This window comes from Colletotrichum orchidophilum, assembly GCF_001831195.1.
Source record: "Colletotrichum orchidophilum strain IMI 309357 chromosome Unknown Scaffold_54.1, whole genome shotgun sequence".
In the NCBI taxonomy this organism is placed as follows: Eukaryota; Fungi; Ascomycota; class Sordariomycetes; order Glomerellales; family Glomerellaceae; genus Colletotrichum; species Colletotrichum orchidophilum.
In genome coordinates this window covers 219,813-235,369 of record NW_019173010.1, presented here as the reverse complement: position 1 = coordinate 235,369, position 15,557 = coordinate 219,813, and the positions used below count along the sequence as shown (strand labels likewise).

Genomic DNA, 15,557 nt, shown 5'->3' with positions numbered 1-15,557 from the left:
GAGCTGTACGTGTACGGTAGAAGCCCACTATGAAGTCTACACCACCTCCAAATCTGGGGCCATTCTCAGACGCGGAGGCGGAGGTCAAGACGGCTACCCCAGGATCCCCACCTTTGGGGTCCCTGTAGCTCCAGAATCAACCTCGGCTCCGGCTCGTCCCATTGCTCGTCTACCGTACGATGAGACCAAACACTCCTCACTCAAAAGGGAGTTGAGATCCATGCCCTTGAGGTCGTCCCCATTTCCTGCACTTCCGTATTTATCTGTATTCTAACCTCGCAATCACACTTCTAGACGTTCTGTATAGCCAATTCGTGTCGCCCTCAGATTCCAAGATGACGTCCCGAGTCCCAGCCATCGTAAGTAGCCAGCGCAGCAAGCTCTCTACTTTTGCTGCAATGCACAGCTGACTCAAGCCGTCACCAGGTCCTGGATCGCCTAAGCGATCGCGCCAAAGAGGCGCTCGATCTCGTAGCCAAGTTTGTCGAAGAAGAGTGCATCCCGTAAGCAACCCAGCTATGCCAGTACTTCTCAATCCTGGCCACAGCTGACAATCTACGTGCAGCGCAGACCCCGTCTTGGATGCTCAGATCGGCCAGGGCGACGCGAGATGGGACCACCACCCGGCCATCGTCGACGAACTGAAAATCAAGGCCAGGAAGCTGGGCCTGTGGAACATGTTCCTGCCCAAGGGCCACTACAAGGAATCACCGGGCTTCACGAATCTCGAGTACGGCCTCATGGCCGAGTGGCTCGGCAAGTCGCGGGTCGCCTCCGAGGCCGTCAACTGCGCGGCGCCCGACACCGGCAACATGGAGGTCCTGGCCAAGTACGGAAACGAGGAGCAGAAGCAAAAGTGGCTGAAACCCTTGATGGAGGGCCAGATCCGGTCTGCCTTTTTGATGACGGAGCCCGAGGTCGCCTCGTCGGATGCGACCAACATCCAGCTCAGCATGCGCAAGGAGGGCAATGAATACGTCCTCAACGGCTCGGTACGTGGTTGAAACCCCCCTTGAGCGCCCCACCAGTCTCTAGACGTGTTTGCTGACCAAAGAGTAGAAATGGTGGTCCAGCGGTGCCGGCGACCCTCGATGCTCGATTTACATCGTCATGGGTAAGAGCGACGCAAACAACAAGGACCCCTACAGGCAACAATCGGTCATCGTCGTCCCCGCGGAAACGAAGGGCATCACCATCCACCGCATGCTGCAGGTCTACGGCTACGATGACGCGCCCCACGGCCACGGCCACATCAGCTTCAAGGACGTCAGAGTCCCCGCCAGCAACTTGGTGCTCGGCGAAGGCCGCGGCTTTGAGATTATTCAGGGCAGACTGGGTCCTGGCCGCATTCACCACGCCATGCGAACCATTGGAGCAGTAAGGTCATCCACATCTTGTGTGACTGCTACAGTCTAACGTGTATGTCTCTTAGGCCGAGCGAGCTCTCGAGTGGATGCTGATGCGCATCAACGACCCGACCAAGACGCCGTTCGGCAAGCAGCTAAAGGAGCACGGCGTCATCATCGAGTGGGTAGCCAAGTCCCGCATCGAGATCGACGCCGCCCGCCTCGTCGTCCTGAACGCGGCCATCAAGATGGACGACCACGGCCCGAAGAAGGCCCTCAAGGAGATCGCCGAGGCCAAGGTGCTTGTCCCGCAGACGGCTTTGACCGTCATCGACCGTGCCATCCAGTCGTTTGGCGCGGCCGGCGTCTGCCAGGACACGCCGCTGGCGGGCATGTGGGCCAACATCCGAACGCTCCGGCTCGCCGACGGGCCCGACGAGGTGCACCTGCAGCAGCTGGGTAAGAACGAGAACAAGAGGGGCAAGGAAGTCACGGACAAGATCCAGTGGCAGAGGAAGAAGACTGAGCAGCTGCACGCGCAGTATAAGACCAAGACGTTCCAGCCGGGGGCCCAGATTAATAGGTCCAAGTTGTGAGGTCGCCTCGGCAGTTAGCTGTTCTGTATAGTTGATAAAAGTCTCGTGTACAATATCGCGAATATCAGGCCTTGGCCAGTCCTAGGCCAGTCCCCGGATGAAAATGACAGTTGGGATGAGATGCGATCTGCAACCCCGTTGGCCCGCCGCCTCTATGTTTTCTGAGTCACACTAAGTCCCATTGTCTGGCCATGTGTGGCGCAAGTCAGGCACATTCTAAGTGATCGGCCCAAGAGACCCTGCGGCATTAAGGTCCGGGAGGAGATGCTGCTAGTTACCTTGGAGATGGGCGCGTTCGAAAGCTCAGAACCGTTCATATCGGTAGCATTGACCACAGATGCAACCTCTTCCCCGGTGGAAGAGATGGAGGGTCAGGGCCACTCCACAGACCAAACTAGAGGCACAAGCATTCCCATAGCTCCCGACTGCTTTGCTGTACAGATGGATGGCAGAATGGATACACGGCAAGGAACCATAACTGGCGACATAAGGCCCGGGGTGCTGGGTTGCCCAGGAAGCCCGCTATTAATCTAGAAGGAGGAAAGAAGACCTGACAGCGCATCCATATCATCACTCTCATCACACGGGCGACGGCCGCAGCTTCTTCACCCGACTGACAAAGGCTCGGCTGGTGTTCTCCACCTGAGGTTAGTGCCGTCCCCTGGCAAGTCAGGGCTGGGACCCACATTCCCATCAACGCAACCTCCGTCCTCCCACCCCTGAACCCCTGTACCATCTGCAGTTTCCCAGCGAGCAGTCGCCGTTTCGATTAGGCCGTTGCCCCGTCAACATCCCAGAAAATTCGTTTACTTTTGACACCCAGCAACTGCTCCACCCACTTTACCACCCAGATACCAGACTGGGCCTACTCTACCTTACAGAGAGAGAGCGTGCATCCTTTTCACATCCATTCACGAACGTCATAAACACTCCACGGTAAATCCTGTGCACCAAAGAGAACCCACGTTGAGTACAAAGACCTTCTTCCTTCTCTGCTTTGGGCCCCCGAGTCGCAAACCAACCAAACCCACTACACATCCATCCTCCTTCACCATCCCACCACAGACCAGACCAAACATACACGTACACTTTGCGCCATCAGCTTCACGACTTTTCTATCACCTCTACACACATTGAGCAGTACAATCGCCTCTTCAACACCTACTACCGCTCAGCATTGCGCATTGCAGAAAACTGCAACCAAATCAGCACACCACTCAAATCCCAACCAAATATGTCTCCCAACGTTCTCGCCGACAAGGACGTCAACGCCGCCGTCGTGGCCAACGACCCGCAGGCCGCCAAGGACCTCAAGAGCATGGAGTACCACCGCCAGGTCCTGCAGAACAAGATGGCCCAAGAGAAGTACGACTGGCTGCAAACTCGTAACTGCAGCAAGAACAAAGCCCTAAACTCCACTGTCCTCGATAGGTCCAAGACGTACATCTCGCCATCTGACGACATTATGAGCCCTTGCACTGCCAAGCTCAGCGCCCTCCGCAACAAGCAGGTTGGCAAGTAAGTCACCCTCTCTTCTCCTCTACAATTTTGGCATTTCCCAAGATTGTCCACTCCTGTCCCGTAAGCAGATGCTAATCTCTCCATCCATCAGGGTCAAGCCCAAGTCCCTCTTCGCTCAGACTTCCGCCAAGAAGCTCAGAGGTGATGCCGCTCTCTTCGGCGACCAAGCAGGCACGCCCACCAAGGACAATGCCTTCTAGGCAGTGTCGTCGCATCTTCTTCTGAACAAAACAACAAAAAAGCTTCACTTCACTAATGGGATTGGCTCACGGGTTGTTTTACTAGTTTCATCTCTTCTTTTCCGGAAGAGACACTGAATTTGCGCCACTACTGGCTTTCCAGGCTGATTTGATGGTGGGATAGGGTTCATTGGCGTTATACGGGTAGACCGATGTCTGACTCCAGGATAAAAGGGGTTGGTTTGTACTACACCATGACATGACACGAAACGATATCAAGGGCTTTTTTGCTTCTCCAAGACTAGCTTTTTTTGCGGCTAGCATTCTAGAAGAACTGTATTCATCAGCCACCGCGTTATCGTCGGTCGGCCTGAGCAGCAAATACAATTCTTCATAACCTTTTTAACCACTCTTTTTTTATCTCATGAATTCGTTTCCTATGCCTTCCACGCGCTCACAACGCACACCACATCCTCGTCCGCCACCGCGTGTCCGAGTCCCACTCTCTGCGGAATATGCCTGGCGCTGGCGCCCCAGACAAGGGCGTACTTGAAGGTGTCTTTGAGCGTCCTGTGAATGCGGTCGCACACGTCCTCGATAGTGCTATTGCTCCGCACGATGAGCGCCTCGCTAAAGTCCGGGTCGGCGCCCTGGCGCTTGGTGTAGATGCGGATAAGTTTCAGCTCCTCCCAGCAGCGGTCGACGACGTCGCGGATGCCAAGGTCGAGCTCGCAGGACATGACGACGGTGTGGGGTTCGCGGGCGAGGGTGTCGAGGAAGTCGAGAGAGACGGAGTCGATCTTGTTGTACACGTAGAGGCACTTGATGTACTTGCGGTGGTCCTTCATAATGACGTCGATGAGGTCGTCCACGGTGGCGTACTCGTCGCGGACGAGGACCTCGCAGTTTAGAATCTTGTAGTCGCGGAGGATGTTGAAGACCATCTTTTCGTCCATGTTTTTGGGGGGACTCTGGAAGGTGATTTTCATGCCGCCTGCTTTCTTGGCCTTGAGGTAGATGTTTCTGCGAGCAGTTCCGTCAGACTGGCCAGTACCATATAGGGGGTCAAAAAGAAAAACATCGTCTTACGGTGGCTCTCTGTTGAGACGGATGCCGACGGCTTCCAGCTCGGCCTCCAGCAGCGCCCTCTGCTCTGCCTTCTTGGTCGCGTCCAGCACCATTAGGATCATGTCGCTCGTCTTGGCCGCCGAGATGACCTGTCTTCCTCTACCTTTGCCCTCGGCGGCACCCTCGATGATACCGGGCAAATCGAGCAGCTGGATCTCGGCGCCGCCGTATTCCAGGACGCCGGGGATGGCCGTGAGCGTCGTGAAGGCGTACGACGCCACCTCTGACTTTGTCCGCGTGACTTTGGAGAGGAACGTTGATTTACCCACCGAGGGGAAGCCGACGAGGGCTATTCTGGCGTCGCCGCTTTTGCTGACATCGAAGCCTGCGCCGCCACCGCCTCCTGCTCCTGGACCTGGCTCTAGGAGCTGTGCTCTCAGACGGGCGAGTTTACTTGGTGTTGTGAGCAAAGTACATTCCCAGTCATGACGGCGCAAGGAGAACTTACCCCTTTAGCAGACCCAGATGATATTCTTTGAGGGGTGTTTGTTAACATTGGTCGGTTGTTTGATCCGAATTATTTCATAAACATACCAGTTGCCTTGTTCTCTAGATTAAGTCAGCAAAAGTCCTAAACGCCAGTGGTCATCTTTCTCAAGTCATATCCTCGACCAACTAGTGAAAAGACCAATCTCGGTGTCCCTTTCATCCACATAGTCTCTCTAATTTGGCAAAAGACCAGATGAAATGACTTTTGAAAAATAACGAGAAGGCTTGTGGGGATACGTCTTACTCTGGGTCTTTCTCATCTCATCCTCAATCCTAGTGGCGCATCATCAGCCTCCCGCTTCGCTTTGATGGTGGTGCTGGGGTTCCGCACTCCTTGATCTTTTCCGTAATGTTCACCATCTTGGCGATTTATTATCCGAGTCTACAGACTCTGGTAATTCCTATAAATCAAAAAGATGGTGATGAACCACAAGACTTCTCTTTCTGGTCGACGAGGAGGGCTTCGCAAGATCATGGTGGGGCAGGTCGGCAACTCCCAAGGCGTGGGAAGACTGAACTGTGGCAGAATTTACCGCGGGGCTAGGCCGAGTAGCAGGGGTCTCCACTCACCGCCCTTAGCCACTAAGGTGTATGCCTGGGTTTGCGCCACAGCTTTATCGCGATAACAATTTTCAAGCCTCGCCGCGTGCGCCCAGTGTTGCCCCGTCGCCGACCTGCAGCCAGAAGGCACCTTCATTCATCTATCCATTCCGCAAGCCTTCAACCACGAAACCTACCAAATCGACGTCTTCCCCACGAGCGCAATCATGTCGGACGAAATCGAAACAGCTCGGCCCGAGGAGGTCGAAGGACGAGAGGCCGAGGACAACGCGCAGGAAACCGCGCTGGCGACAAACAACACCGAGGTCGCCGCGCCAACAGAGAGGAAAGTGAAAAAGATCATCAGGAAGAAGAAGAGGCCGGCGCGCCCGCAGGTGGATCCGTCCTTCATCACGTCCGAGCCGCCGCCGCAGACGGGCACAATCTTCAACATTTGGTACAACAAGTGGTCGGGCGGCGACCGCGAGGACAAGTACCTGTCCAAGACGCACGCAAAGGGCCGCTGCAACGTCGCAAAGGACAGCGGGTACACGAGGGCCGACAAGGTCACGGGCAGCTACTTTTGCCTCTTCTTCGCGCGGGGGATCTGCCCCAAGGGCCAGGACTGCGAGTACCTCCACCGCCTGCCGGGCATTCACGACATCTTCAACCCCAACGTCGACTGCTTTGGCCGGGACAAGCACTCCGATTACAGGGACGATATGGGTGGTGTCGGTAGTTTCATGAGGCAGAACCGCACAATCTACGTTGGAAGGATACACGTCACGGATGATATCGAGGAGATTGTGGCGCGTCACTTTGCGGAATGGGGGCAAGTTGAGCGAGGTGAGCTTCTGCATGGTTCTATGCTGCATGAGTGAACATGTGCTAAGTCTGTTTCTAGTTCGTGTGCTCAACACTCGTGGAGTCGCATTCATAACGTACTCCAACGAGGCGAACGCTCAGTTTGCCAAAGAGGCCATGGCGCATCAATCTCTAGATCACGAGGAGATCCTCAACGTGCGATGGGCGACTGCAGACCCGAACCCAATGGCACAGGCGCGCGAAGCGAGACGGATCGAAGAACAAGCCGCCGAGGCCGTCCGGCGCGCGCTCCCGGCGGAGTTTGTAGCCGAGATCGAGGGCAAGGACCCGGAGGCCAGGAAGAGGAGGAAGATTGAGAGCAGCTACGGGCTCGAGGGCTACGAGGCGCCGGACGAGGTCCACTTTGCGCGGGGCGCCAACGCCGTGAACCCGGTCGGTCGTGAGGGCCACGAGGTGGAGTACCAGGAACGGCCCATGATTGAGAACGGCGGCCAGCAGGAGCAGTACGAGGCGTTGCCGATGCTGCAGCAGCAGCCGTCGATTGTGTCTGGCGGTATCTTTTCGAGCAGTACTCTGGCAGCTCTCAACGCGTCCAACGTTGCTGTGGCGTCGAAACCAAAGGTTGCTGTGTCTTCGGGGCCGTTAGTCGCCTACGGCAGCGACGACGATTCCGACTAAGACCCAGTGCTAGTGGAATCTTTGTATGATAACTGGCAGGGCATGAGAGAGAGAGAGAGAAAAAGCGATCATGATACCCCATTTGAAAATGGAAACACATCAAAGGAAGAGAGATTGAGCAAAATATCAACTGTTGAATATTCGTGAATACAGAACTTCGTGTCTGCCTATCCATAAATCCATCACTGGCATGGTCTGCCCGGCCATCTCGACGGGCGTGTTCCACTCCCGCTCGATGGCAGCAGCGATGAGCTGCTGGACGCTGGTGCTCGCGAGCACCTTTTGCGCCTGGTACGGCCCGAACATGCTGGCCCGCACGGCGGCCGAGATGAGGGCCTTGACGTGACCCATCATGAAGATGTAGGCCGTCTGCTGTAGGGTGAGACCTACGAGGTTGCAGATTGCGCCGAAGAGGGGGGCCAGGTGGGCAAAGACGAGCGGTGGCTCGGCCTGGTCATCTGCGCTGGAAGACGATGACCGCGACGAGGTGGCCGTCTTGAGCAGCGCCACGTAGGGCTGGAGGGTCGCGAAGATGGGGCTTGGGAGGGAGGAGGCGAAGGAGCGTTCCCAGATGGAGAGGAGGGCGCGGCCTTGGGCTGTGGAGGCGCGGCGGCCGACGGTGCAGATGATGGCGGCGTCGAGGTTGTCGTCTAGTTCTGCGACGTCGTCGGGGGAGCGGTGCGCTGCCAGCACGAAGGGAAGTGTCGTCGAGGCATAGGCCGAGATGGATTCCGGGAGGAATATGTTGAAGGATGAGTGACCGCGGGTGTGGGCTAGATAGGACTCGAGGCCGCTGCTGAAGGCGAATGAGCCTAGGGGTAGGGCTGAGTCTGAGAGGAGGAGAAGATAGTGGTTTGTGGGTGAGGGTGATGGTGGTACTAGATCGTGTTAGTTGAGAGAGTATGTGAATGTTTTAAGACATTTCATCATGAAGAAGATACTCAGTTGGGGTCATCAACTCACATGAGGGTTTTGATGAAAGACTTCGAGACGGTAGAGATTCGACGGGTTCTTTTATCTGTCCGTTGAGGCCCTTCAACTTTCCCCTGGCAGCTTTGAGGCGCGCCTCCAGTTCCAAAATCTCCTTCTCAGCATCGTCAACGGACTCGTCCCGAGCACCTGAATCCATTGAGAAGCCGTAGGTATGAAGGATAGGTAAGACTTGGTGTTGCAGTTGATAAGCGTCCGATAGCGGGAAGGGGTCCCTGCAGGATCGGGGGAGTTTGTCGGGGTCGTTCAGCGGCTGCATCGAGCCTAGGCGACATCCTCCACTGGAAAGAACGGCGCTGGGGATTCAGCAGGGATATTGTTCGGCGTCTGCTCTCGTCCCACCCGCCCGTACCAACTTGCTCACCTCGGCGATTGATGGAGTAAAAAAAGGCTTCACCTTTCGCCTTACAAGGAGCTACTGGAAGCGCCCGGTGAAATCGTACGATTTCACCAATCATAAGTCTAGGGACTTTCATTCCTAGACATCCTCAATTATATTTTCATATTGTCCCTGTCTCATCCCCATACGCTGCTTCTTAAAGTTGTCGGACGAACCGCACACTCGACGTCATCAACTCTCAAAGCGACCGGGCCCCGGTCGACAATGCCAGCAGGATGGCATCGCACGACAAGATGAAAAGCGCCGAGGCCGACGATGCCGCGTGGGAAGCCACCCGAGGTGCCTTCGTCGGCGCCGCGAGATGGGGTGCCGGCGCCGCCGTCCTGGGCGCCTTTGCGTACAAGTTCTCGCCTCTTTACAAGGGCCTCACAATTCAGTTCAAGATGTAATACGTCACCTCACGCGACACAACCCAAATCCCCCTCTCCCACCCCCCTTTTACCCCTTCCTCACTCACTCCCTCGCTCATTCACTTTATTATACTCTTGCACGAAATGCGGCTGACACGATCACGGCAGCTATATGCAAATGTCGGCCATGGTGTTGGGTAGCATGCTGGAGGCGGACAATAGGTTACGAGAGTATGAGGCCCGAGTCAGGTTGCAGAAGCGCATTCTTAGGGACAGGGCCAAATGGGAGAGGTTCGAGCAAGAGTTTCTCGAGAATCCGAATGAAAAGAAATGAGCGGTCACCATCACCGGTGAATAAACCGAAATTGCAAACCCTGAAAGAAAGAAAACAGGGTGATCTAAACCTGTATTTCATAGTATTGTATAAAATCGGACATTCAAATCTTTGGCTTTTGTTTTTTGAGCTACCTACACAGACAAGGTACCGCAGACCTGTTTTAACCCCCAACGCCGGATCATGCAAGTCATTATGTCCCGCTAGCAGCGAGATTTCTATCGGCGGGCATCTCATTTTGAGGGAGCCTCGAATTTCTTCGGGTCCATGTTGATCTTGCAGAGCCTCGCGACACAGCCGCTCAGCTGTAGTAGCGTTTGTACGCCCTCCAAGATTTTCATGTGCGTGAAGCCAATCTCCTTGATGAACTCGAGCTTGGAGTGCTCGCTCAGCGTCGGGATGGTCTTGGTGACCTTGAACATGGTGCTGATGATGTCGTGGCTCGAGTATCCCAAATCCCAGAGTTCGCGCAGGCTGTCGAGCGCCGAGTCGACGTTTCCCTCATAGCACGCCTTGAGCATTGCCTGGACCTTGATGGGGTGTGGCGAGTCCACCACCTTGAAAACGTTGTCGCCCGACACGAAGCCGAAACCGGCAAATGTTGACTGCAGGTTGTTGATCGCCTGCCGCATGTCGCCCTCTGCGCTGAAGACGAGCGCTGCGAGGCCGTCGTCACTGTATTCCACCTTTTCGGCCTCAATAATTTGAAGGAGACGTTTAACGACCTGCTCATCAGTGAGTCGGGCGTAGCGTAGGATGGCGCATCGCGACTGCAGCGGCTCGATGATCTTGTTGGACTGGTTGCAGGCGAAGGCGAAGCGCGTCGTGTTGGAGTAGATTTCCATCGTCCGGCGGAGGGCCTGCTGGGCGCCTGATGTCATGCTGTCGGCCTCGTCGAGGATGACGAGCTTGTGGCGGCCCTGGGGCAGGGTGACCTTCTTCTGGGCGAAGCCCTTGATGCGATTGCGAACGACGTCGATTCCTGTGCTCAGGTGTTAGCGCTGGGCGTGCCAAATAGACGACATGGTCGCTCTCATACCTCTCTCGTCACTGGCATTGAGCTCTAATACAGCCTCCTTGTATGTATCTCCGAGCAGTTGTCTCGCCAGGCAAAGCACACTGGTGGTCTTTCCGATACCAGGCATACCTGAGATGATCACGTGCGGCATGTTTCCTTCCTTTGCAATGATCTTTAGGCGATCAATCGTCTCGGTATTTCCGACTACATCGTCGAGGAAAACAGGCCGATACTTCTCGACCCTAAGGCGCGCGCATTAGCAGTCCACTTGAAAGTTCGAGGAAGCCAGAATGACGGACCAGGGAAGCTCATAATTAGGCACACCGTTTGACGCAGCAGTCAGCGCCTTCTTAGCCGCGGACGTCGAGGATTCGCCAGCCTCCTCTGGCTTCGTGATCTGCTTCTGAGCGGGCATGGCGGCTTTTCGCTGGGGTACTGGGAGTTGCAGATAGCAAGTCGTCAAGCTGCCAGAGTTCGGTGCGGGTAGTGGGCGGAAGCACTTTACGCGATGCTTGTCGAAAAGACGCGTCGGGTACAGAACGCGCTAAGCTTCTTTAGGACCCACCTGTGTCCGGGTGCCCCAGTATCTAGGTAGGTCCCTACTTACAGGCTACCTATTTTCCAGCGTTCAACCTCACCAACTCATCTTACTCCCACTCCTACGATGCTTCTTTTTGTGTACTTTAACATGTCAAAAACATGTCAAAACAATTGTCATGATTTCGAGGTCATTGTTTGTTTCATCAGAAACACATTTTGTGGCGACTCATCCCCCCTACGAGGGTGTTTATAACCTCAAGGCATTCAACTTTTTTTTCATTGCATTTTGTTCATCCAAGGTATCTAGTCGTCATCCTCATCGGCCTTCTTCTTACCCTTTCTGGTCTTCGCACCTCCTTTGAAATGCTTCTTTCCTGACGACAGCTTTACGTCTTTGGGATCAACGCCACTCTCCAGAGCAATCATTGCCCGTGCCTTTCTCCCACTCAAGTGCTTCTGGCCCTGCTCCGTGTACTTGTGGCTGAATGGCATCTTGGTGTGACCGCCGCTGTTGGTGGGACCAAAGAAACCCTTGTCAATCTGCTTGGACTTAGGGCCGGCCGGAAGGGCTGCCAAGTCCGAGGGCGCTATCGAAATATCGTCGCCAACAATGGACATGGTATCCAGAGACGCGTTAAGAGCTTGACGCCGCTTCTCGGGGAGATGAGTCTCGTCATAGAGCTCTGCGTTGAACTCCGGCCCGTCGACTGTTCCTGGTGGTGGCTCACAGTACAGCAACTTTCCGGCGACGTAGTCCTTGAGAATGTAGCGAGAAGCTCTCGACTCGTCAGGCTGACCCAATCCCTGGGTTTGGAAGCCTCTGGCCCTGGCGTATGCGCGGAGCAACTCCGGAGCGGTGGGAATACCAGTACCTCCCTCTTCGATAGCGCGGGTCTTGATCTTGATTCCGTAGACGGCCTCCAAGAAGGACTTCGGTATCCTCCTGGTGACCAGCCCAGCCGGTCCCTGGAACTCTCGCAGTTGATCAATGGGCAACACACCGTTGCAGACCAAGTCGGCTTTGGTGTTTGCAAAGTTGGGATAGACCAGACCAGGGCAATCGCACAAGACAACGTTGTCGCTGAGGTGGATTGTCTGGAAGTGTTTTGTCTTTCCTGGCGTTGACGAAACTGAAACCTTCTTGGCACCAATCAAGGCGTTAATAGTGGAAGACTTTCCCACGTTGGGGTATCCAACTAGACCAATCTGCAGCTTGTGGCTAGGCTCTGATAATGTAGCGTCAGTTTCCAGTCATCTTTCACGTTGTTTGGGTACCCGCCATACCTGCGTTCTCAGGAGCGTGGCTGAGAAAGATGTCCTCCAGCTCCTCGACTGTAAGGATTCTCGTATCCTCATCATCAACGTCGACTTCAGGCTCCGGCTGAGATATTTCCGCGCCGCCCTCTTCGTGGTCATCCTTCTCTTCCTCTTCCTCCTCCGAGCTCTCCTCCTCGGCGGATGCGACATCCTTCGGGGTAGTCTTAGAGCTGCCGCCAGCCGGCTGTTCTTCTGACTCTGATTCTGACTCTGACTCTTCGCTTTCCATGGCCTCGAGTAGCTCTTTCGCAAGATGCGCAGAGAAGAATCTGTACGCAATACCGTTCTCCTTTAGGTACTTGGCCCACATCTTCCGCTGCGTCAGCGTGAGCATGTCTGCCTTGTTGATAAGCAGCAGATTCTCCTTCTCCGAGTCGATGTCTTTGACGTAGTGCTCCAAATCCTCAGATCTGAAAAGCAACGGATTCCTGGCATCGACAATCTGAACGATCAAGTCTGATCTTTCGATTACACGCCAAAGTTGCCTCCACACTTCGAGGTTACGCTCGAATGGCGTCATCAAAAGATCGTTGTTCTCCTGAAGTTCGGCAAGACCTCGGCGCCAGTCCAGAAAGCTCTCTCTCTCTCGTCTGTCCAGCTCCTCCGGTGTGGTGGAAGCATCCCACTTTGGTCTTCTCGGGACTGTCAAGCGTCCCCTGTGAGCCTTCTGCTTGCCAATGATAGCTCTTTCCTCTGCTCCAGAAAGCAAGTACGGGTTCTTCTGGTCGGTGTGGATGATCTTGACGTTGTTCATTTTCTCCGCCGTGAAGTCCGTGCCCGCCAACTCTGCGGTCGCAAGAAACTCGTCGAGAGCGCCTTGCTCCGTGACTGATCGCATTTTGACCCATGATGCTTCTGGTCGCTCGTTCGTGAGGTACTGTAGGGTGTAAGTGCATGTCTTGCAAACAAAAGGGAAAAGAAATGCGGCATTGCCTCGTTACCTCCTCTCCTGTAGCATGGTTCACTCTCGTGATGGTACTCTTCTTCCTATCCGCGCCGCGACCCTTGCCAAAGCGATCGTTCATCAGGGCGTTGCCCAGCCCGGCGGTTTTCTTGGATTTGGCGTGCACCATTTTTGCGGTGATATCTCGTCTCGTGCCGCTTTGAAAAGTAGGAAAAATGCGCAGTGGAAAGAATGCCCTCCAAAGCTGCTTTGTGAATGAGTAATAGTGGGAGCCGTCGCAAGTGCCCGCCTTGAAGAGAATAGCAGTGCCCCGCGACGATTAATCAGCGGGGCAAAAAAGTGATTTTGGGCGTTTATCGATAAGAGATTTTTTTCGCGACCGCGGGGCTCTCACCTGTGTGTCCCACCGATTCTCCATCCGGCGCACTCACCAGACATTTCACAGACCGTTGCGACTTACCCCGGAACACCCTATATCAGACAAGATGGCGAAGGGAAAGAAATTGTAGGTTGCCTTCTGTTGAGGTTTGTGGGGTGAACCCTGACATAAATTGCAGCGACAAGAAGAGTGCGCAGCACTTCACCCTCGTCCATCGACCGCAAAATGACCCCCTCATCCATGACGAGAATGCGCCTTCGATGGTGCTCAACCCGGTGCCTCAGAAGGGAGGACCGTCGAAGAGCAGGCACCTGAGCGACCTTGCATCTGAATTCGGATCAGAGGCTGGCAGCATACGAGCAAACGAAGGAGAGGCGGCAGAATACGGCGTTTACTACGACGACACCGAATATGACTACATGCAGCATCTGCGCGGCTTGAACTCTGGAGGTGGTGAGGCTGTCTGGGTTGAGGCTTCGACAACGGCAAACAACGACAGGAAGGGAAAACAGACGCAATCACTCGAGGATGCATTGCGCCAGATGGACCTGGAGCACAAGAGTGAGGCTTTGCTGGATTCGTCGGTCCTCCCCAACAAAAACTTGCCGCGGACAAACTACGAGACTCAGGTGGATGTCCCCGATGCCATCGCTGGATTTCAGCCCGACATGGACCCCCGGTTGAGGGAGGTGTTGGAAGCATTGGAAGACGACGCTTACGTGGATGATGATGACGACGACATTTTCAAAGAGCTTTCCAAGGACTCGCGCGAAGTCGATCAGTACGAATTTGAGGATCAATACGAATACGTCTACGATGACGAGGATGAGGGCTGGGAATCGGACGACACCGCGAAGCCGAACAAGGAGTACAAGGGTGAAGCGGTGCCTCAGCTGGTCCCTGTTGAAGGGGAGGCGTTACCAGAACACCAGAACGAAGACTGGATGGAGGACTTCAAGAAGTTCAAGAAAGACCAAAAGGGTGGGAAGGTCCAGGCAGCCAAGGACACTCCGTCCGAGCTTCAGTCATCTATTTGGACCACGACAACCATGGGTGGCCGGAAGAAGAAGAGAAAGGGAGCGTTGACCAACCCTTCTGCCTTTTCCATGACCTCGTCTGCCATGGTCAGGACTGAACAACTCACTCTTCTGGATGCCAGGTTCGACAAGATCGAGGAGGAGTACACAAATGAGATGGGCGACGACATGGCCTCTGTCTCTGAAGTATCAACAGCGACCAGTGTGACCGGACCCACCAGAGGCGACTTTGATAGTATCATGGATGACTTCCTGGGCAGCTACACCAAGCCTGGAAAACGTACAAGTAAGAAGAGCAGGCCGCAGACTGGTCTTGAGCAACTGGATGAGATCAGGCAGGGTCTTGGCCCAGCTCGGTTCCGTTCACTCGGGACAAAGAGGGTTTAGGTCTTCTTGCGCCTGGATACTGAAGCATTTGGCGCAACCTAGATTCCGGTCATTGAGATACCCTCACTAAGCGCCAGACGCTCCAAGAGATATGCGCCCCATAGTGTTATGATAAACAAAATTGACGTTTCATGAACCCTCGTTTCTTCCAACTTGACCTGGCGACTTCCACACAGCCGAATTTCCGTAGTCCCAAGGTTCATAAAATTGCTGCGACAATCCCCTTAGTATAGCAAGTATAATGCCTCTCGGTCACAAACTAGACGCGACCTTTACGTATTTAGCTGGTGCGACCAAGATCCTTGAAAAGGAAGGTTGACCATCAAGGTACACACTACTTGCTACCTACCTGTCAGTTATTTTGCTCCCGTTTTCGCACTTTCGTTCGCTTCACTCACTTTAGCCCTCAACGCCCTACTTGTAGATTTCCACAGCTGGGCCACACTCTTACCCCTCCTGTCAGCATCAAGGATCTGCCATGGAGACTGTGTCAATTGCGAAGATAAAAAAACCCTAGTCACTGACATAAACTGTCACTTTCTACCAGAAACATTGGTCAAGACCTCCTTTCAACTGGAGGCAATACCCGACAAGACCTA

At 54.6% G+C, this 15,557-nt stretch overlaps 9 protein-coding genes across 9 annotated transcripts; 5 read left to right on the top strand and 4 right to left on the bottom strand.

Moving 5' to 3' along the window:
- Window positions 1-335: 335 nt before the first annotated feature.
- Window positions 336-1,942, top strand: CORC01_06986 (acyl-CoA dehydrogenase; the record flags this gene model as incomplete). Its single annotated transcript, XM_022618624.1, has 5 exons — window positions 336-359; window positions 427-503; window positions 566-992; window positions 1,060-1,377; window positions 1,433-1,942. 5 exons carry the CDS (start codon window positions 336-338, stop codon window positions 1,940-1,942), a joined length of 1,356 nt encoding a protein of 451 aa, XP_022474934.1.
- A 1,234-nt stretch (window positions 1,943-3,176) lies between these two features.
- CORC01_06985 (uncharacterized protein) lies at window positions 3,177-3,663 on the top strand (the record flags this gene model as incomplete). The annotated part of the gene is made up of 2 exons (XM_022618623.1): window positions 3,177-3,460; window positions 3,555-3,663. 2 exons carry the CDS (start codon window positions 3,177-3,179, stop codon window positions 3,661-3,663), a joined length of 393 nt encoding a protein of 130 aa, XP_022474933.1.
- A 416-nt stretch (window positions 3,664-4,079) lies between these two features.
- CORC01_06984 (TGS domain-containing protein) lies at window positions 4,080-5,619 on the bottom strand (the record flags this gene model as incomplete). The annotated part of the gene is made up of 6 exons (XM_022618622.1): window positions 4,080-4,665; window positions 4,732-5,163; window positions 5,219-5,243; window positions 5,305-5,319; window positions 5,504-5,532; window positions 5,591-5,619. The coding sequence occupies 6 exons, from the start codon at window positions 5,617-5,619 to the stop codon at window positions 4,080-4,082; spliced, it is 1,116 nt and encodes a 371-aa protein (XP_022474932.1).
- Window positions 5,620-6,026: 407 nt separating this feature from the next.
- On the top strand, window positions 6,027-7,302 carry CORC01_06983 (pre-mRNA-splicing factor CWC2; the record flags this gene model as incomplete). Its single annotated transcript, XM_022618621.1, has 2 exons — window positions 6,027-6,645; window positions 6,704-7,302. The coding sequence occupies 2 exons, from the start codon at window positions 6,027-6,029 to the stop codon at window positions 7,300-7,302; spliced, it is 1,218 nt and encodes a 405-aa protein (XP_022474931.1).
- Window positions 7,303-7,428: 126 nt separating this feature from the next.
- Window positions 7,429-8,431, bottom strand: CORC01_06982 (urease; the record flags this gene model as incomplete). The annotated part of the gene is made up of 2 exons (XM_022618620.1): window positions 7,429-8,180; window positions 8,266-8,431. The coding sequence occupies 2 exons, from the start codon at window positions 8,429-8,431 to the stop codon at window positions 7,429-7,431; spliced, it is 918 nt and encodes a 305-aa protein (XP_022474930.1).
- Window positions 8,432-8,907: 476 nt separating this feature from the next.
- Window positions 8,908-9,376, top strand: CORC01_06981 (uncharacterized protein; the record flags this gene model as incomplete). Its single annotated transcript, XM_022618619.1, has 2 exons — window positions 8,908-9,077; window positions 9,211-9,376. The coding sequence occupies 2 exons, from the start codon at window positions 8,908-8,910 to the stop codon at window positions 9,374-9,376; spliced, it is 336 nt and encodes a 111-aa protein (XP_022474929.1).
- Window positions 9,377-9,609: 233 nt separating this feature from the next.
- CORC01_06980 (replication factor C) lies at window positions 9,610-10,809 on the bottom strand (the record flags this gene model as incomplete). The annotated part of the gene is made up of 3 exons (XM_022618618.1): window positions 9,610-10,358; window positions 10,416-10,636; window positions 10,694-10,809. The coding sequence occupies 3 exons, from the start codon at window positions 10,807-10,809 to the stop codon at window positions 9,610-9,612; spliced, it is 1,086 nt and encodes a 361-aa protein (XP_022474928.1).
- A 428-nt stretch (window positions 10,810-11,237) lies between these two features.
- Window positions 11,238-13,324, bottom strand: CORC01_06979 (uncharacterized protein; the record flags this gene model as incomplete). The annotated part of the gene is made up of 3 exons (XM_022618617.1): window positions 11,238-12,160; window positions 12,219-13,128; window positions 13,193-13,324. The coding sequence occupies 3 exons, from the start codon at window positions 13,322-13,324 to the stop codon at window positions 11,238-11,240; spliced, it is 1,965 nt and encodes a 654-aa protein (XP_022474927.1).
- A 316-nt stretch (window positions 13,325-13,640) lies between these two features.
- On the top strand, window positions 13,641-14,958 carry CORC01_06978 (low temperature viability protein; the record flags this gene model as incomplete). The annotated part of the gene is made up of 2 exons (XM_022618616.1): window positions 13,641-13,660; window positions 13,713-14,958. 2 exons carry the CDS (start codon window positions 13,641-13,643, stop codon window positions 14,956-14,958), a joined length of 1,266 nt encoding a protein of 421 aa, XP_022474926.1.
- Between the last annotated feature and the right edge of the window lie 599 nt (window positions 14,959-15,557).